We start from the raw sequence: 21,819 nt of genomic DNA on the forward strand, positions 1-21,819 counted from the left end.
GTCCTTTTTTTAAAAAAGATGTATATTTAAATACTTAAGGATAAAATACTATGATATTTATGATATCTGAAATTTCCTTTGAAATATTCAGGAATTAGGGCGAATTGGTAGGGACATGAAATATATTCGGCCATAAGCTAAAATTGTTGGGAGTAAGGAAGATCAGCGTGCTGTTCTTTCTGCAAAGATTAAGTGCAGCCCTTAAAGAGAAGCATAGGAATTCTCTACTTTCTTTCGCTCACATTTTTAGGACTGCTCTCATGGTGCCTAATCCTTTCATACCCTGCCATTCACCCCCACTCCCACCACACACACACACACACACACACACACACCCCAAACTTGATATACAGCAGAAGCTCGGTAAGTGATTTCTAGACTTTTGTTATTACACTCCTTTAGATTTGCAACATGTACTCAGCTTTTCAGGTGTTAAAGTGGAAAAACTTGATTATTTTTCTATAGTAGTCTTCTCTGTAGAAATGCAATGCCTCTTTTAGGTACAAGTACACAAATCTTTTGGCATTTGAATAACTGCTCTTTAATGTATAAAGTAGTGTTTGATCATCTTTAAACCAATATAATCTGTGCCTAAATATTATTTATGTAAGGGTATGCATACACATGAACTTATATTTACACACAAAATAATTCAGTATTTCCTAATAAAATTGATATGTTTAAGATACTTATTTCAACAGGAAAGTTCTGTTTTTTTTCAAATTGGAGGCACAATGCATGGATTTCAAATTTATATTTCTGAGAAAGATTAAACAAAGTGCTGGACTGCACACATATGTGTTTCTGTGTGCGAGTCCATATGTGTGGCAGAGTTAGCCAAAAGAATTTTGTCCTTTACTTGGCTTATCAAATAATCTTTGAGACAGTTTTGTTTCATGTATAGCCTTGGAACTAGTGTTCGAGATCTCAAGCTTGATACTTTATCTTTGAATAGTTATGGTTTATCCTCTTAGCAACTAAACAAAAAGAGCTTTTGGAATTTAAAAAAACAAAAGAGATGAACATAAGGGAAGGAAGGAAAAAATAAAATAAGATGAAAACAGAGAGGGAGACAAACCATAAGAGACTCTTAACTATAGAGAACAAACTGAGGGTTGCTGGAGGGGGGAGGGGTGGGGGATGGCATAACTGGGGGGATGGTGGCATAACTGGGAGGGGTGGGGGGATGGCAAACTGAGGGTTGCTGGAGCAGGGAGGGGTGGGGGATGGCATAACTGGCATAACTGGGTGATGGGCATTAAGGAAGGCAATTGATGGAATGAGTATTTGGTGTTATGGGCAACTGATGAATCACTAAGTTTTGCCCTTAAAACTAATAATACAGTGTATGTTAACTAAACTTAGATTTAAAAAAAAAGCTTTTAGAATTACTTGGCACAAAGGAAATCACAAGTGATTAATGTAGTATGAGTGATGTCAAGTTCTGAGTTCTGCTTCTGTATATAGGAAATCAACTTTGCATGTCCCTTCTTCTCATAGCATGATTTTCTTATTTTGCATTTTATTTTAATTTACCAACTATTGTTTATTTACGATTGAAGACAGGGGTTAATGATTTTAGGAAGTAAGAGTGATAATGTTCAGTGTATTGTTAAAGATTGTTATAAGCTAATGAAATGTGTATGTTGATGGTTCTCAGTAGGGATATTTTTAATGGGAAATTTCCCTAGTTTGAGGGAAATTTGAGCTCTGACATGTTTCACTAGGTGAAACTCTTTGGTCCAAGTAATGAAAATTCACTGTCAAAAAAGTATTTTCTCCTCAAAGTATTATTTTCTGTTCTTGAGGAAGCCATGTGTAACCTACATGCTTTCACAAAATGGAAGGAGGAAAGAAAACATCTTCCTAAATAATACGTAACTTTGATAGAACCTAAAATAACTGGACATAGTTGGCAAAACGGCTACAAACTACAAATTTCAGCTGTTTTCTATCCATCAGTTTATCTATCCTACTCGAAGCCATCCCTGCCTAAAATATCATCTGCTTACTTTTTTACTTTTTTTCCCTTTTCCTATCTAAGAATTTCAAACTGTCTGATCTCTGGGTTAGACACCATCTAATTATTTTAAAGAAAGGTAAAAATTAACATAAGCAAATCCAATTCTTGTTAGCCCGTTCCCACAATTCTATTTGGCATTTTTCTTTCTCTCTCCATGGGACTAGATTTCTACTTTACTTTCAGTCTTTTAAAGATATACTTGAGGAGACATTTACTGTTGCCTGAAATAGTCTCTGAGATTGTGTTCAATATGTCTTTTTGATCCTTTAATTATATTTTTTGTTCTTTTTGGCAGCTTTTAAAGATCTTCCAATCCTCTTTCTCACTACACATTATATTGTTAGAAGGCTTCTGTTTATAGTCTATGGTACCCTTTATATTCCACTTAACTACATGGGCCTCTGATGAGTTTAAAATGATGAGTGCCAACTGACTTACCTATGAATTGATAAAGGAACTCTGAACAAAGAGCTATTATTTGGTATCCCCTTTTCTAGCTAATAGTTCCCCAAATGCTATTTCATTCCAATGAGTCCAAAAGAAATCACCTTGTGACTATTGTAAGATATTTTAGTAGCCTCATCCTGGTAGAAAGAGGTCCATAGTCTAGGAATTAGATTGTATCATTAAGGGATAATTTAAGTGCCTACTGCCAGAGCCCTTTAATACTTCGAATGCTGAAAGTACAAAGGAAACCTTAAGGAAGAGAAGCCTGTACACTCATATAATGTCAGGAAAAGTAACCAAAGGATATATAAATATGAATTCTACTAAGTAAAGGACCTCTATCATGACATGGTCTCTATGTGTTTAATAAAAAATATATGTGTCAAGAAGACTGCTTTCACATTCAGGTCAAAAACTCATTGAGCTCCTACCATGTGCCAAATCCCACACTAGGCTCTGGAAATACATGGATGAATGTCCCCAGACTCTCCATTTAGCAAAAGGTCTAGATATGTGACTGAATGGTAAGGAAGAAACCTCCAGAAGAATATCACTGAAGCACCTGGAGATAACAAAGATAAATAAAATATCCTTTCCTTCGGGAGACTTTTCTTTAATAAAAAAATTTGCCCTTTCTTTTCCATCTATGCTTTAACTAATAAAAATTAAAATTTTATGAAAGAATTCATGTCAAATTTTGAATTTAAAGCCCAAAATTTAAAGGCTTTTTCAAGGGATGCCTGTGTGGTTCAGTTGGTTAAGCATCTGGCTCTTGGTTTTGCCTGTGGTCTTGATCTCAGGGTTGTGAGATCAAGCCTTTGTCAGACTTTGTGCTTAGTGCAGTCTGTTAGAGATTCTCTCTCCCTCCCCCTCTGCCCCTCCCACTTGTGCTTGCTTGCTCTCTCTCAAATAAATAAATAAATAAATACTTTTTTTAAAAAAAAGGAAGAAGAAGATGCCTTCAAGTTTGCTCAAATGTCATCCATCTTCTTGGTGAGTCATATATCCTCCCTCTTATTTAAAAAATGAAAACATTGCCCCCTCCCACCCCCACACTCCCACCCTCATCCCCCACTCCTCCAACCCCCCACCCCCACCCCACCCCCGTGCTCTATCTGCTCTTCCTTTATAGCAGTCATTGCCTCCCTGCCTTATCACCCTGGAAAACAAACTTCATGTGGGCAGAGTATTAGGTCTGCACAGAGTAGACAATTATTCAATTTTTGTTGCATGAATAAAGATTCATTGAGTGTCAATATGAAGAAAATTACATAATACCAGGAATTTTTACTATTTTTATCACTATTATTCAGCTTTCAGTTTGTCAAGGCATGAATTTAAAAATAAGCAAATACTTGTTTTGAGTTGCCTTTCTGTGATGCTTAACCAAGAATGCCGTTCTATAATGTGTTTAATTTAGTCCCATCAAGTGGACATACTATGTTGGAAAAGAGACATGAGTGGCATTGAGGGAGAAAAGGGGCGAAGAAGGGAGAGATCAGTGGATGGTTATACCCGCACAAGCATAGTGAGCGTGCTGTATGTAAGTGTACAAATACGCGTTGTGCAGAGCTAAGACAAATATCATGATCATTCAAAATTCAATTTACTAGGCATTTCACATCAAAGAGGCTGACGGTGCTTGAATTACTTAACAAACTGTTCCATTCCTTATCTCACTTTGCAAACATAGACAAAGAATGAGAAAGCTCTCCTTACCCAGTATATTCTAAAATATACAGGTATGCGAAGAAAATTCTGTTTTATTCTATTTAATTTTAAGATAATTTATGCACACGAATCTTGAAGAAAAATTATTTTACATTTCTCATATTGTTCTCAGGTGTTAACATATGAATTTGTCACAGCAGATTCAAGTGAAAGGTGTAAGGTAAGGTGAACTCAAAGGGATCAAAAGTTATTTTGTACACTGAAAGCTATTTACTTCTTGATCACCAAAATTAGGTGAATAAACATGTATTATTACCCACCTTACTCAAGTAGAAATTGGAGTCTAGGCTGCTGCCTATCTCTTTGTTAGTTATTGTAGAGCAATGGAAGCATGCAACAAATTCTGAAGTGAGTTTACTCTGACCCCTGCTTGGTAGAATGATGAAGGATTTTAGTCTGGTTTGCTCTCATTACACATGGAGAACAACTATTCTCCAAAATGTAAATACTTATATGAGCATTATTTGCAGATGGCTACTTTGGATTTTTCCTTGTGTTGGTTGTTGTTGTTGTTGTTGTTGTCGTTGTTGACGACGACCTGGGATGAACAGTCTCAATTCTTATCACATGTCCTTAAAGTTCTTCATTTTACTTTTTCCCCTCTGGGTCTTTAATATTCTAATAACTTTTCTTAGTCAAACCTTCATGAAAATTAAATTCCATGTGTGGCAGGATCCACTTAGTGGCCTAATTTTAATTGAGTACTCAGTTTCATTATAGTGTAATTCTTCATCACTAATTAAATGTATATGAAATTATAAGAATATTCTTCAAATCTCAAGATCATAGCCAATAAAAAATCTTAACTTTTAATTCACTATCTAATTTTAGATTTAAGTCAAAGGACTAGTTACATGTTGTTGTTAGCTGTTTTTATTCATATTGACTCAACCAAATTGACAATAAAATGATGAAATATAACAAAGAAATTTTGGGTTGTATCTGTACCCATCTTCAGGTTAGCAGTTAAGAGATATTTATACTGCTTTTATTAATGGAATGTAAATCAATCCCTTTTCTCCACTCAACATCATTTATCATCCCAAACAAGCATCATCCCCTAAATGTAACGAAGAAAATAACCTTAGCACAAGAGGCAGCAGAACAAGAAGCATCTATCTAGAAATCTCATTCCAATAAGGTCAGTCACATTGGTTTGCCAAATGTCTAGATCACAGACTTGAAAAATAAAACAACTATATATTGTAAATATATAAATTATATAGGTATTTCAGGATAAGAGTAAGTATAATTTTCCATCTAACCAGGTGAGGAATTATTTTAAGTATAGAGGGGGTAGAATTCTGGAGAAAAGCAAGTACTATAGGGAAAAAAAAATTCATAGGCTATGGTCAGTTACTTCTTCTATGTTGACCACATCCATACCAATCTGTGCACAGCCCTATTAGGGACCATTTAAAACTGTACTCTGGGGGGCGCCTGGGTGGCTTAGTGGATTAAAGCCTCTGCCTTCAGCTCAGGTCATGATCCCAGGGTCCTGGGATCTAGCCCCTCATCGGGCTCTCTGCTCAGCAGGGAACCTGCCCTCCTCTCTCCCCCCTCTCTGCCTGCCTCTCTGCCTACTTGTGATCTCTGTCTGTCAAATAAATAAATAAAATCTTAAAAAAAAAAAAAACTGTACTCTGTGACTATCATCATCTCATATGTGGAATTTAAGAAACAAAACAGAGTATCACAGGGGAAGAGAAAAAAAATAAAACAAAACAAAATCAGAGAGAGACAAACCATAAGAGACTCTGAATCGTAGGAAACAAACTGAGGATTGCTGGAGGGGAAAAGGTGGGAGAGATGGGGTGGCTGGGTGATGGACATTAAGGGAGGCATGTGATGTAATGAGCACTGGGTATTATATAAGACTGATGAATCACTGACCTCTACCTCTGAAATTAATAATGTAATATATGTTAATTAAATTTAAGTAAATGAATGAATGAATGAATGAATGAATAAAACTGTGCTCTGTGGAAGGGAAAGAGAGGTAATATAAATGCAGTTGGGTTGGAGAGAGCAATTTTGACCATCTCTCCCACCTTTCACCATTTGGCTTTCTCTCCCCCCACTTCCTGATAAAATATGGATTTCACTGGTTTTTTTGGTTTGTTTTTTTGTTTGCTTAGTTTTGGTTTTGGTTTTATAAATGTGACTAATTGTAGTGTATTAAAGGTCATCTCTACAGATGCCTTTGGAGACTGTCAAAAAACAAACCTTGAAGAGCCATAGAGATTCAGGTATGCCCAAGTTCTCACCTTCATCTCTGCTCTCCCTTCTTTCTACCTCCCTGAACTCTACCACTTGTTAGAAAACCAAGTTTGATCATCTTTGTGCATTAATCGAACAAGCAGTAGAAGACTTGTCCCTTCTCAAGTTAAGACTAAACAAAAATTGGCACTTATTATTTACTGCCCCATAACCAAGTATATGACTAATTTCTCCAATTAGATTATAGGCAACACCAGACAACATCAAGGACAGAGAGTCTGCCTTGTCTGTCCAACACAGCATCACCAGCACATAACACAATGTCTGGCGCATAGTGGGTGATTGGAGAAACCATTTTATTCCTTCCTGAATTCATACTTTGGTCCATGAAGCTAATTTTCAGAGACTTTGGGAAGGTCATTTAACCCCAGTCCACAAAGTAAAAGTAAGAGGAATGATTGGTGACTTTGGGAAATGGAATTGAGCAAGACTGGCTTAGCCCTTCTTAACTCTCTTTTCCAAAGAAACCTGTTCTCAGTTGTACATCAAGATGGGAGAGGAGCAGCTGTGAGTGAACACACTTGACTCGGGGAAAGGAGTTACAAGAAACATATTTTGTTACAGAGCTGGGCCTTGTTTACTAAACAGCTTTAGCAGTAATAAAGATGATATTCAGATTGCTGTCTATTTGAATACTGTGTCTTATTTCTGTATTGATTCTAAATATAGAGATTGAAGAGAAGGTATCATTACACCCTAAAATCACACCAGTAGAAAGTACCCTGCAAATACTGACGGGCTGAATGAATGAATGAATGAATGAATATTTGAATGAATGGCTTTCAGGTGGCAAAGAAGCTACATAGATCTATTTTTGTTTCGCTGTAACGTAATTGGCTTGCAGAATGCAAGTCATATTTTAACTATTCCTCTTAGGCACTGCTCACAAAGGTAAGAAACAATGGGCAAGGGGCACCTGGGTGGCTCAGTGGGTTAAGCCTCTGCCTTCGGCTCAGGTCATGATCTCAGAGTCCTGGGATTGAGTCCCGCATTGGGCTCTCTGCTCAGCAGGGAGCCTGCTTCCTCCTCTATCTATCTCTCTGCCTGCGTCTCTGCCTACTTGTGATCTCTCTCTGTGAAATAAATAAATAAAATCTTAAAAAATAAAAAAAGAAACAATGGGCAATATACAGCTGTCTTTTAACTCCGTATGACTTATTTCCTGGGAGACTAGTTAAGAGAATGAAGAACACCTGCTTTCACAGTATTTTTCTCTTCCATATTCCACCAACTAGAGATGTAAATGGGTGCAGCAATTCCTTTTTAAAAAGTCATTATCATACTTAAGCTTTATTCACAGTTTAGTAAAATCACTTCACGCAGATAATCTACTAACCGTTAGTACTGCTAAATGATAATGAATTAACTATAACAGAAAAAAGGAAAGCATGCACTCTCTTCCATACGATCTTCTCCATTATTTCCTTTAATAGAGAAAATTGTAAAATTTAATACTGAAAATAAACACCTATTTTTTCATTTTATATTTAATACAAGTTTTTACTTTTCACCACATGGTGAATTCTTATTTCATTTGTCTTATTTTGGGCTGAACTCTTTTATAAAATGTAGATTTCTAATTCGATACTTTTCTAGTAGCAGTTGGTTTTACAAATCTTTCAAATCCAATGATATTAAGACTAATAGTAAGATGTTGGAGTTTCAGGGTCTCTCTCTTTGGCATCTTTTCCTAACATCCCTTGGGGATAACAACTTTCAAATCACATCTGGTCCTAACAGGCTAGATAATAAAGTTACTTAAATAATTACTAGTGCAATTAAAAATAATTCCACTGTTAATGGGAATTCAAAATGATGTAGCCACTATGGGAAATGGTATGGAGATTGTTCCAAAAAAAGTAAAACTGAACTAACATATAATCCAGCAATCCTACCTCTGGATATTTACCCAAGGAATTGAATTCAGGATCTCAGAGAGATAGTAGAACTTCATCTTCATTGTAGCACTATTCACAGTAGTCAAGGTATGGAAGCAACTTAAATATCCACCAACAGATGAGTAGATAAAGAAAATGCAGCATATACGTACAATGGAATATTACTCAGCTTTTAAAAAGGAAGGAAATCCTGTCATACATGGCAACATGGATGGACCTTGAGGACAGTATGCTAAGTGAAGTAAGCCAGTCACAGAAGGACAAATACTGCATGATTCCACTTACATAAGATACCTGAAATAGTCAAACGCATAGAATCAGAAAGAAGAAATGTGGTTGCCAGAGGCCAGGGGAAGAAGGGAAACAGGAGTTACTAACTAACAGACATAAAGTCTCAAATGTTTAAGATGAATAAGTTCTAATGATCTGCTGTACAACATTGTCCCTAACACTGCGCTGTACAGTTAAAAATCTTTTAAGAGGTTGGATCTCATGTTAAGTACTCTTACTGCAAAAAATAAAATAAAATAAAATAAAACAGATCCACCTCATCACATAGTATCTAATAATTCATAATGACTATTAATAACTCATAGGTTGTCACTTATTTGCTTTGAGAACTAACTCCATACTACATTGGATTTTGTCACCACCCAAGAGAAAAATCTCCATCATCATTTATTATTGGTTCCCAATTGTTCCCTCTGTCTCCAAACTCTCCCTGCTTCTACCTACCCCATGCAGTGAAGTTAAAGGCTATCTTTCTTAAACATATATTCATAACACTAATCTTCACTTCCCCAATTAACATTCCAAGTCCCCTCATCTGGCCCATTCTCTATACGGAATCCCTTAGACTCCCCACCTCCCTAGACTTTGTGCATAAATGTCTCCTCTTTGCCTGTTTCTGTCCTGGTTATCCTTCTTAGCCCGGCTCATAATATGTCTTCAAAGATCCCCCAAGTCAGAATTAACCACTGATTTTCCTGTGCTCTCACTGCATGTGTGTACTGTTTGTGTTAACTTTTGTTTTAATTGTTTAAGTTACTCTTCTACTCTGCTAGATCATGACTTCTGAGACAGAAAATCCAAAGTCCGATTTAATTTTATATCCTCACAGAAATGGCCCACGGTTTTTCACACAGTCATATAATCGCAATATACTTGGTGAATGCACAGAAATATGGGCCATTATGTGATGCTGAATGTTGTTCACATGCTGATATTATGGTTTTTCTAATCAACTCTCTGATGCCCACTGGCTACTGGGTTTTGTTCGCTTGTTTATTTTTACTTGAAAACAAAGACAGATGTCCCACATAGGCATAGTTCATGCTAAAAGATGGAAGATGAAAGTAAAGAATAAGTTGGGACTGGTTGGCAGCCCTTGCCTCATAAGCATCCCTAGGTTTCTATACCAACTAGGTGTCATACGGATAATATCTTCAGAAGAGTCTAGAAGATCATGTCTAATCTTTATTCTTTGAACTTCCTAATGGGTTGCTTCCATTACTAATATTAATTATTATCTTAATGTCAACATAAATCTAAACCTCCATCACTGGGGAAAAGGAATAATAAACTATGTGTGCATACATAGCCCAATTATTTTCCTTTCTTCCTTTACTTTTTTTTTTCTTTAAAGATTTATTTATTTATTTATTTTAGAGAACAAGAGGTAGAGGGAGAAGAAGAGGGAGAGAACCTCCAATAGACTGCCCACTGAGCACAGATCCCAACACAGGGATCAATTTCACCACTCTGAGATCACAACCTGAGCCAAAACCAAGGGTTGGAGGCTTGACCAACTAAGCCACACAGGTGCCCCTCTTCCTTAACTTTTCATTTAAAATCCTTGCCAAATTTTACTATAGGTCAATGGCAAATTCACTGATTTTAATTCACTAATATAGTCTCATAATATTACACTTCTATACCAAATCCCCAAATAGTTTATAATTAATAGTCTGTTTTTATCTCCCTCTGGAAAAAACAAACAAAAACTGAGGCTGCCATATTTTTACTGATATTGTTTCTGAAGTTTACATTTAGTGCTGGTGCATATTTGACACTCAATAAAGATTTTAGCTAAATTTGAGAATAGTAACTAAAGATGACATGTATACTTCAATTTTTCTCTACTTTGTGTCCATATGTTAAAGTACCTCCCACTTTGTTTTGTTTCTATTTTAATTCTGGAATAATTGTCATGTTTGAAAAAATATATATAAAGCATGCCATGTCTTAAGCATGCCTTATAAAAGTGGATTGACCTGTCACAATCCTGTTTCTACCTTTTGGTATTGCTTTAATGAGACCCTGTTAAGGCATAAACCAGATGGCATGTATAGTTACCTATGCTTATTAAAGTCTATATATAGTTGCACAAATAAACTTTGTATATAGATTTGAAAGATAAATGTCTGCTGTTCTGAGAAAGTTACCTTACCTCAAATAGAATTATGAAGTTATGTTCGAAAAATGGGATTTGGGAGAACATTGACCTCGCTGAGGGCTCTACCCTGATCCCCTTCTTAAGGCTTCATTAATAATAATTAACATGATGGGTTGGGCACTGTTTCTAAAGCTACCAATGGGTTTTCTCAATTAATCTTCACAAAAAAACAATGAGGTAGATAATGTTAAGAACTGTATTTTACAGTAAAGCTAACTGAGGTTTGGAGGAGTCAAGATCATTCCAGTAGTAAACAGAAAAACAGTGGCTTCTGAATGTAGTCAGTGTTACTTAGAATCCACAACTCTCTACCCCGCTATCATTACCCTCTGCATGGAGCCAGGTAGAAGGTTTCAGCTTCAGCTGAGTTACGTATGGCCCCTTTTTCTTCTCCTAAGCTTACTTCTATTTCTTCTTTCCAATCTTTTCAAATGGGAACAAAAATGCATTTCAATTACAAACTCACTCGAATTTATTGATAAGATCTTTCTTTCAAAACTGCCGTGGGTAAACTGCCAGGTGCCCGCGTCCACCGAGAGTCACCTGTCTGTAAGCCTGTAAATCGTCAGAGTGGAAGGTCAAGTCATTAGCTGTATCCTGTGATCTTAGGAGAACCAGAAGGCTCTGAGAACTTTTCACACCGATTCCAGGCCCTTGAGTCTGAAGCTCTGAAGACTTTCAGGACTATCCATGTGGTGAACATGGAGACCCACCTCTCAGTTCCCCCTTCATGAAGGCCCTGCTGTCCTGCTGCAAGGGTTGGGGGTCAGTGGACAGTCACCTCCAGTCACTTCCCTGATGGTCTGCCTCAGCTGCAGAGAGCTGCTTTGCCACAGGCCCTGCACAGAGAGCCCCATGCCTGCACTGGTTACTGAGGCTGGCAGGGAGAGGAAGGCCCCGGCCCAACACAGGAAACTCTGGTGGGCGAGAGCTTTCTGTCGGGTTGACCTACGCTTTCTCAAACCTGCATCACAGTTTACTTCTTCTCTGCCCAACTCCGTTGCCTCAAATTCCCTCCACCAGCGTTAACCGCTAATAGATATCTGGCTCCCTCAACACCATTTAATATCTGCTTCTGGAGAACCTAACTTATGATAGTCACAAGTCAATAAGAATTCAAAGGCTTTGGAGAGTCTCAAGACAGAAAGTTCTGCTATTTATGAGGGTTCTAACCCAGAAACTACTAGATAAATGTGGAACACTGCAGGACACCTAAATGGTTTCCTTTCTTCATATATCCCTAAAATGTTAAGAATTAGCCCAGACTTCAAGTGAATTTGGCATAGTGCCTAAATTAGGTCAGTGAAGGTCCTTAGGCCAAAGTTAATGGTACCTCCAAGTTGCTCAATGTCCTGAGGCAGACATACACTTTTAGGGGCCACTAAGCACAAGTTCAGCATGCAACTGCCTAAAATAAACTCATACACACACACACACACACACACACACACACACACACACACTCACACACTTGCCTATACCTTCTAAAGCTTTCTTGATTGACCTTGAACCAATGTTTAAATTGTGTCTGCAATTAATAAGATTATCTCTACCCCTTCACAATTGTATTTCTCTCCCATCCACTTAATTGTGTTTACAAAACATCCAACAAGACCCTGCACCTCATGCGTACCCTGCCAAATAAAGCCAGGCTTTGTAGACAATATGGATAGCAAGAAAAATGCGTTAAAACTAGCTCATGCTCAAGAGTTTGATTTCTTTTAGCCTGGAGCATTCAGATATTGTGGATCTGGAAGCCAGTTAGATTATGAAATAAGGAGTCAAAAATTGTCTGTTCTTGTGACTTTATATGATTCTGTGGGATAAAGAATGAAATTAGTAGTCCCCTTGTCCTAGTAATACTAAATATTACTGTCCACAACTTTATAGTTGGAACATCGTAAGATTATAAATTTTTCCACACACATAATATTTAAATAGGTTAAAATGGAATTTTTCTGTGTATACTCAATTACCTCATTTCAATCTTTTATTTTATAATTATAATTTTCTCTAAATTAAATTGAATTACATAAATTTCTACATGATCCCTATTCTTACATTACTTTTTAAATGGAACCTTTAGTAAACTGCACAATCTTTGGGTGTTGTACTTTCTAATATTTAAAAAACCTGATGATTCCTTCACAAAGCATAGGTAATAATGAAATAAATGAAATATGAAATAAATGAAAATAATGAAATAAATGAAAATACATTTTTGTGAGAGAGCTTGCATATAAGTAGAAATTCCAACAAACTCTCTATTTATTTGTTGATTTGTCTGCCAAGGAAGTTGATGTTGTTTTACCGTACCACAGATTGTTGTTGTTTTTTAATGATCTCAAAAAATGTGACGCTGTAAGCAAATCTCACATTTTCCCTAAACATCTCACTCATCTCTTTAGGGCTTTTGATTTTTTCCTTCAAATTAAAATTCATTGTAAACCTACATTTATGGGTCCATTTTCATTTCCTAGTAAGATGACTGATTAGCTTTATGGGACCACAAATAAATGACCGAAATTTTATACCCTAATACTCTCAGTTTGAAATCATATTTAAAAGGGTAGATGATTCAAAGCACTTTCCAGGATAAGAACAATGCAACAGCTGTTAATAGGAGTCACACAGCTAAATTCTCCTTCAAAAAGCTTTGAAAATGTGTCCCTGGTGTTATGCTCAACTGATTTAGAGAGCTTAGGCTGAGGAAGTAACAGTCAAAATTCAAGCATAATTTATAATTTAACCTATAAAGGTTTTAAAAGTGCCCAGTGTTCATTACTGTCTTTAGGCTTTGCCTTTGCACTCAGTATTATGTTATTAAAAGTCATCCACTCATTCCTTAATCATCCCACATCGCAGCATCATTCTGGGCTAACTTTGAAGATATTGGCCCTTCACTTTGAAGCAGCTTTCTTTGGATCCATTAGTTTGAGACAGTGGAAACAAGTCAAAATGAGACTTTTCTTACAATTCAAAATTTCTAGCAGTAAACAACTACCACATTAGATTTCTGCATATGTGAAGCTTATGGGACTATAAGAGAAACAAACTGAAAATTGAAAAACAGCATGTTTTGTTACAATACATGACAATATTTTGGTTGAAGTGAAAGAAATATGTCACTGCCCTAAAATATCCTATTAATAGAATTGTTAATTAAAGCAAGAATCCTTACTAATTCTTTAATTTAAACAATCTGTTCTCAAAATGCAACCAAAAAAGGAGAAAAAAGGAAAGGAAAATGTATATGATTTATTTTATGTGAGGATAAAGTGCAGTATATACATGGGCTCTTGAGTAAGCAATAACATTACAGCAGGAGAAATGATTTAGAGCATTATGAAGCCAAGTTAAACAAGGATGGCTCCAAGTAAATAAAATAAAATAAAATAAAGCACAGTAGACAAAAAGCCAAAGTAAAAAAATCCATGTGGTGTTTGGGCCTAATTAAAATTCTAACCAGATTTGCTATGGATATGTTTCACTTGTACAAAAATAGACATCCAGGTGTCCTTGTGTTAACTCCAGCACTTACACATCCGTGAAATGGGAATAACTGCACTGTTTCTTCCCCTGGGTGTGAGAATTTACCAGTAAAATGTTCTGAATGTAAAGGCTTAAGCTAATTTAGCAATAAGTTCCATAAAAGATTTGAATATAAAACATGATAGTTGCAATAATCCCCTTAAGCTAGTAGTAGAAATGAAAATCATTTACTCGGGGAATCTGACTGTATTGCTATTAAATCATTTCACTATGTAAATTATTTGTATATCAGAAAAAGCAGAAGCCCCATGTGTTTATTTTCATTTTCACCAAGGCCTAAAGCCTTATAACATACTTGATTTCTGGCTTACCTGATGTTTCTTAGCTATTAGTTTATATCAATACTCATCCTCTCAAGAAATAAAATAAATCTGAGCCAAGCTTTAAAAAGGAAGAAGCTTAAAGCCAGAATTTATTTCAGTTATTACTGCATAGATGATATGGTAAAAGTTAAAATCATAAAGTGTTCTTTATCGGTAAATTAAACCTCTTTTTCCATTATTGGAGTTGTACTATCAAAAAAGGACACTTAAAATTCAGAATTAAGGTACAATTTCCGAATGTGGAATATTTAATGAGACTTTTCTGCAGTTATAATATCTAACACTTCAACAATTAAAAGTACTGTAACAGCAGTAATCAATCAAGACTTACAACATCCTAAGTTAATAGCCTTACCACATCCTACATTAATATTGTTATCTGCCTTTATTTAAACGTAAGCTATTGTTGGGGGGAAAATCTCACAAGGTTAATTTACTTGAATACTTCTCTGTTCCAGATATTTGTAAACAAATGAGTCAGATTCAAAAGTAATTTTTATTCTAGTTATGTTTCTCATTATAAATAAAATATAGCATTTAGAAAAATTCCATTATAAATTATGTTCATAAAGTGTAAGTTTACGGTAAAATTTTCCTGAATCTAGGAGGGCTCTCCAATATTATAAGACAGGGGCGCCTGGGTGGCTCAGTGGGTTAAAGCCTCTGCATTAGGCTCAGGTCATGATCTCAGGGTCCTGGGATCGAGCCCTGCATCGGGCTCTCTGCTCAGCAGGGAGCCTGCTTCCTCCTCTCTCTCTCTGTCTACCTGTGATCTCTGTCTGTTGAATAAATAAATAAAATCTTTAAAAAATATATTGTAAGACAATTTTTATTTTATGGCAATAAATTAATATGGTTTTATTTAGTTCTATATCATAGATGAAAATTATTCAGTAAAATTCTTAGTGGTACATTGACCCTATTGATTCACGTGTTAGAACTGCATGTTAGCCAGTAATCTCCCTGTGAAATATAAAAGATTGATATATGATATTTAGTAAGTTAACAAAAAAGGAAAAAAGAGTAAAGAAGTCTTGAAAATATTTTCATGAGTTGAATTCATTTAGACCACATGAAGAAAATCAAGGGGAAACTAGATGTGCTAGGACTAAGGAGTCCAAAACCAAGTCTGATGCTGGCTCATGTAGCTTCTTTCCAGTCTTCGGTCACTATAAATACCCTAAAAAATGCTAGTCCCATCAAGGACATTCATTCTTGCATAGCAAACTGAGGAAGCCTTGAAGTGGGCTTTGGCATGACCATTGCTTAAGAGATACTGAAAACTCTTTATTATAACTTGGACTTTGGTATAAGTCAGAAATGTGAAAAGGTTAAATGAAGATGTGAGGGCAAAGGAACGTTCTCTATTTCACTAAATTCACTTCTACAGGATCAGTAATTCTGCTAAGCATGGTCAGGTGAAAACTCAAATCTCCATCAGCTGGAGAAGGAAACAGGAGTCGTCCAAGCAGATTTCTTAGCCTCCTAACCTCCTGCCCTACCCTCATCTAGGCCCTATTTGACTATCACTTCTTCAACAGTTTTATGGCAGGAAGCTCAAAATGACAAGGCATTCTTGATAACCAACAAATGAGTCTGTACTTTGGAAAAGAGCAGTGGGATATAAAAGGCAGAGTACATAAACAAAAATATTCAAAAGGGAGCTACCTCTTAATTAAAGAAATTTCATTCACCCAAAATATACACAGTTGCTAATCATCCAGACTATCCAACCATTCATTTGGGATTGAAACATAATCATTTTTTTCAAAAACTTGCATCATCTTAGATGAAATCCAGCCCTAAAACCATATGTATATGTAGTAAAGGTCTAATACAATAGTTATTCTTGAAAGTGTATGATAACCCTATTCCTACCCCCACCTTTAATATCTACAAAGAGGCTCCAATATAATATCCAATGTAATATCCAATATAATAATGAACTCTATTTCCTGTGAATGTCTTTAAAGGTGCTTCAATATAACTAAATGATTCTAATTGTAGGAGTTTTTGTAGTTGCCAATTTCTAATCAATGACAATAGCTCCTCAAGACTGAGCTAAATAGGTAGGTTAATGTTGGAAACAGAGTATAAAAATCTTACAAAATGAAAACCATTCAAAGGGAATAATGACTCTAGGGCTCAATTGTATCTAAAGTACCAGAGAGAAGGACACTTGGACTGTTATGTTCCCAGCTTAATTGTAACACAGGTCACCATTTTAAAAACCAAGTGGATTAATGTTAGAAGCTGTACCTACTGAGAATCTTTTCGATTCATAAAGTACTTAACCTTTTCAATTTAATACATTTGATTTCCGAATTCATTTGCAAGTAAAAATAAAACTACTTAGTCTTGGTGACTTTCCAAGACTTGTGAATTCAGAATTTTTAAATTTTTAGTTTCTTGAAATCAGAGACTATCTACTTACTACTTGTTTATTTCCACTTATATACTCCGAGGATAGAAGCTTTAAAAAGGATATTAAGAGGTACATCCTGACTTTTGGAGTTGAATTCAAAATAGTAAAGATCATTTGCTTCATAGTTCTCGAGTCTAATTTCACTATAAGTGATATCTTCCTAGAGATAAATTTAATATTAAGGCAAAGGTGAAAAAATCATTATATATACTTGAGAATTTTCATCAGACATTTTGTCATTGTAATAATTTGAATGACATTATTTTGAATGAAATAATTTGAATAATTTGAATGAAAAACTGATGTGTCTACTAAGTCCTTCTACTAAAATGTGTAGGACAGAATTTTTTTTTTTTTTTTTTTTTTTAGTATCTAAGGCTTGGAGTGCCCGAGTGGTTCAGTCAATTAAAGGTCCGACTCTTGGTTTCTGCTCAGGTTGTGATTTCGTGGTCATGAGATGGAGCAACATGTTGGGCTCTGCATTGAGCATGGATTCTGCTTCAGGTTCTCCCCCTCCCTCCCGCTCTGTTCCTATCCCTGCTTCCTTGCACTCTCTCTCTCCTAAAATAAATACATAAAATCTTAAGTATCCAGGGTTTGCTTTTACAGTATTTTATAGATTATTTTTTGAAGATTTTACTTATTTATTTGAGAGCCACTATGAATGGGGGAGGGGTAGAAGGAGAGAAAAAAGGACAAGCAGACTCCCTGCTAGACACAGGCTGGAGATGGGGCTCGATCCCAGGACTCTGAGATCATAATCTGAGCCAAAGTCAGACACATGACTGACTGAACCACCCAGGTACCCCAGTATCTCATAGATTTTTAAGCACTGATTGTATGTAATAGTCACATAATCCTTTGAGTAAGTTAAGAACTGTTTCTACACTACCGATGACAAAATTTAGGTTCAAAGAAGACCTGTGACTTGACCAAGTTTCAGAGAATTAATAAATGCACAAGAGGGTTTAGAATCCAGATCTTTTTATTCCCCACCCAGTGCATTTTCCACTACACGCTACAACTGGCCAAATGTAATAGTGAGCACTGAACATTTTCTACACTAGTAGAAAAAGATTGAGGTCTCTGAAACTTCCACATGATCTGGCTGTTGATCATGTATATCCTTGATATCTAAGTCCTTTAAATGTAGAGCACCTTAAAATTCCTACCTCTTTCCTATAAGAGAAATACAACTGTGTCTATTGGCAAGCTACACTTTGTAAATATTGGCCACAAACAAATACACAAGGAAGGGCCACATAAAACTACAAGTGCGTCACTGCTGTCGTCAAGCCCACTCTGTCACTAATGGGACAAGAAAAGTGACCTCCAAAGCCATTGAAAAGGCAACTAATTTATAGGGCATTGCTTATAGATCTGCCCACAGGCTATCTTCTGCAATCTATTTATTAGCTATACCTAACTATAATGCCACTAACCTTTAGTGACTATTCTCACTGCTCTTCACTGACCATTATGTAACCACATCCTAATAATTTTTAGGTGATGTCCATCTAAAAAGAAGAAATTTGGATATAACTTCCTAGGAGAGTTGAGTTTTAAAAGTGAAGGCAGGAAGAAAAGTAGGTAGAGGACTGTTCCAAAATAAGTGAATAAAACACAAGCCCCCTTGGACTGCTGCATGGAATTTTAATTTGTTATTGTGAAGTTCAAGAAATTCTATTTTCATGCCTGGCTTTCCTCCAAAACTCTGGCCAGTAATGACTGAGTGTGAGTAATGACTTCTACATCACAAAATGATGGCTTATTCCTCTTACAAATTTGTCATTCTTAGCTATGAACTTTGGCAGACCTTTAAAACATATATACCACCCTGAGCTAGAAGAACTACTTTCACTGTAGTCCATCCATATAATTAAATCATTTTGTTGCGGTTGTGGTTGGGATCATACAGAGCACTTATTAGGATCATGGAGAAGTGGCTTCTAATCTCCGTCAGATCTATGCCATTTCAACTAGTCACTCAATTTCTCTTTTTCTGGTGTTGTATGGAGCTACACCTATCCCTGCCTACCTATTTTTGTAAGAAGTAAAAGATATTCCGGATAAAGAAGATGTTGTATATATACACAATGGAATACTATGCAACCATCAAAAGAAATGAAATCTTGCCAATTGCGATGACGTGGATGGAACTAGAGGGTATCATGCTTAGCAAAATAAGTCAACTGGAGAAAGACAACTATCATATGATCTCTCTGATATGAGGGAGAGGAGATGTAACATGGGGGGTTAAGGGGGTAGGAGAAGAGTAAAGGAAACAAGATGGGATTGGGAGGGAGACAAACCATAAGTGACTCTTAATCTCACAAAACAAACTGAAGGTTGATGGGGGGAGGGGTGTTAGGAGGGGGGCGTTGGGTTATGGACATTGGGGAGGGTATGTGCTAAGGTGAGTGCTGTGAAGTGTATAAACCTGGCGATTCACAGACCTGTACCCCTGGGGATAAAAATACATTATATGTTTATAAAAAATAAAATTTTAAAAAAAGAAGAAGGAAAAGATATTCCAAGGGAGACAACTTTGCAGTCTTAGAAGACACATCTGACTATAAATGGCATTACTTTCATTACTATCTATTCTCTCTGCAGTGATATATGAGTATCCTTGAGATACTGCTAACACTGAACTAAAACTAATATTCACTCTCAGAGTTTGTGTCTAGTCACTGCATATTTGATGATGGTTTAGAACATATCTCCTTTCTGGCTCTCTTGTTGTAATTAAACTGAATCCAAGAAAATGGTTGTTTCTAGGTTTCTTAATTTTAAAGTGGTAGTTTCTGATAGTTTCTCCTGAGATCTTGTGTTCTTTCTCTCTCTGTGTCTGTCTCTATTTCGCTCTCCCTCCCCCTTCTCACTCCTCACCTCTGTCTCTTTCTATCTCCCTCTCTCTTCCTTTCTTTCTACTCCTATTCTTTCCCCACCCTGTCACTGGAGACCACAAAGACCAACAGGCACGGTTGAGCCCTACAGATGTCACTCAGGGCTAAATACCATACTGAATCCTGACTTGAGCAATCTAAGAAATGGAAGCTGAGGAAGCATTTGGAGTATTTTTAGTCAACCCAGTGAGCATACAAAGTATTAGCAAAACACTCAAAACTATTAGGACCTATTTTTACACCAACAGATAAAGGTTGTTTTGGGTTTTTTCTACTTCACTTTTTATAGCTCTTACTACTAAAGAAGAAATCTATTTAAAGCTACTGTGATGACTTGAACTTTATATTCACTAAAAATGTTTTTCATTGGCAAAGTTCCCATGGAGTAATTTCAGATACCTCTAGTAATAAATACCTTAATAAAGTTATAGGAAGGAACAGAAGTTCCTACTGGAATTTCATAATCCAATGGTGGGAGTAGGGGAGAACACTTCATGTTCTCTTCCCAGACCTGCTTTTCAACTATAAATACATTCATAGGGACAGAATTATCAGCTTCTAATCGCCTCAAAGTCTTAATCTGCAAAATAAAAATAATAAATGTGGACTCCCAAATGTGGCTAAGAGGGAAAGGAAAAAAGTAAAGAAATGGTCTACATCATGGTTAACAAATGCCAGAATTATGTAGATATTTTCCTTCTGAAATTTTTTCCTAAAAAATGATGTTTCAAAACAGAAAAACTTACAGTGAGCCAGTAAAGCAGAGCTTAACAAATTACCTTCTGTGATGTGGCTCATGAACATGGAAACGACTTCATGTTTGAACCCTAGCTGTGTACAATAGTGACTGTACAGACAGAGTGAGCCCTGGTAGCCTTTAAAAGTCATTGTTTCCTAAACAGAACACTTATATTTTACATATTTACAGGAATTGTGACCCTTCTTGACGTTGGTTGAAAACTGCCATAATTTTACTCAGAACAGTTGAAAATGAACATTTACTAAACCCAGTCGATTCAATATTAAAGCCAATATTAATACATTAGCACTTCAGAACTACACGCAAATCTGTATTTGCTTCCTAAGTGACACCTTTGCTTCATGCTAAACTACACTCCATATGATTTTATCAGAAACAATAAATATGGGAATGTTACCTTGACAGAAAGGAGCCTGATGCCAGGTCTTGAAAATTTCCATTGATGGTGTGCGGTCACATTGGTAAAACCAAAACCAGTCTTCAGGGTCTTTACCACTTTGCAAGCTGTCAAAATCCTCGTCATTTTGAAGATGTTGATTTGTGACTACAATTAAATAAAATTATATATATTTATGAGAATTTTGTTATAAGATTTTTTAAATTAATGTGAAAGAAAGATGGGGGGTGCAGTCGGTGTTTAAGGCTGACTGCACAGCAATCTGAATTTCCATTCATTCTGTCATTAAATGTCTTCAGCCACAGCTCCTCCTTCTGTTAACCCCTCCTCCTGAGGTAATGTCCGGAGATGTTCTATGGACATGTAATACAAATTGCAACACATCAAACACTACCTTTTCCTGCTGAGATAATGCTAGCGTTGTAGAAAACCAATCATCCATCAAAGGAACTGCTTATGCAGCTGAATAGAATGACCTAGACACAGTGGATAACCTTAGGAATCTCACCCTAAAGAGTAATAACTTTCTAATAATGCCAAAGATCAAAGGCTTTTACCAGTGTTAGATGTGATGCCTATTTTGCCTCAAAAGAGATTTGGGATTCCCAAAGCAACCCGA

The 21,819-nt window shown here is 36.2% G+C and overlaps 1 protein-coding gene across 1 annotated transcript in view; it reads right to left on the reverse strand.

Moving 5' to 3' along the window:
* CPS1 (carbamoyl-phosphate synthase 1) overlaps positions 1–21,469 on the reverse strand; it is a 123,946-nt gene extending 102,477 nt beyond the window's left edge. Inside the window, exon 1 of the mRNA XM_032859891.1 lies at positions 21,201–21,469. Within this exon, the coding sequence (XP_032715782.1) occupies positions 21,201–21,326 (126 nt within the window). The 5' untranslated portion in view covers positions 21,327–21,469. The remainder of the gene's footprint in view (positions 1–21,200) is intronic.
* Positions 21,470–21,819: the final 350 nt, after the last annotated feature.

The sequence above is a fragment of the Lontra canadensis genome, unplaced genomic scaffold (assembly GCF_010015895.1).
Source record: "Lontra canadensis isolate GAN:19392208 unplaced genomic scaffold, GSC_riverotter_1.0 scaffold18, whole genome shotgun sequence".
Taxonomy (NCBI): domain Eukaryota; kingdom Metazoa; phylum Chordata; class Mammalia; order Carnivora; family Mustelidae; genus Lontra; species Lontra canadensis.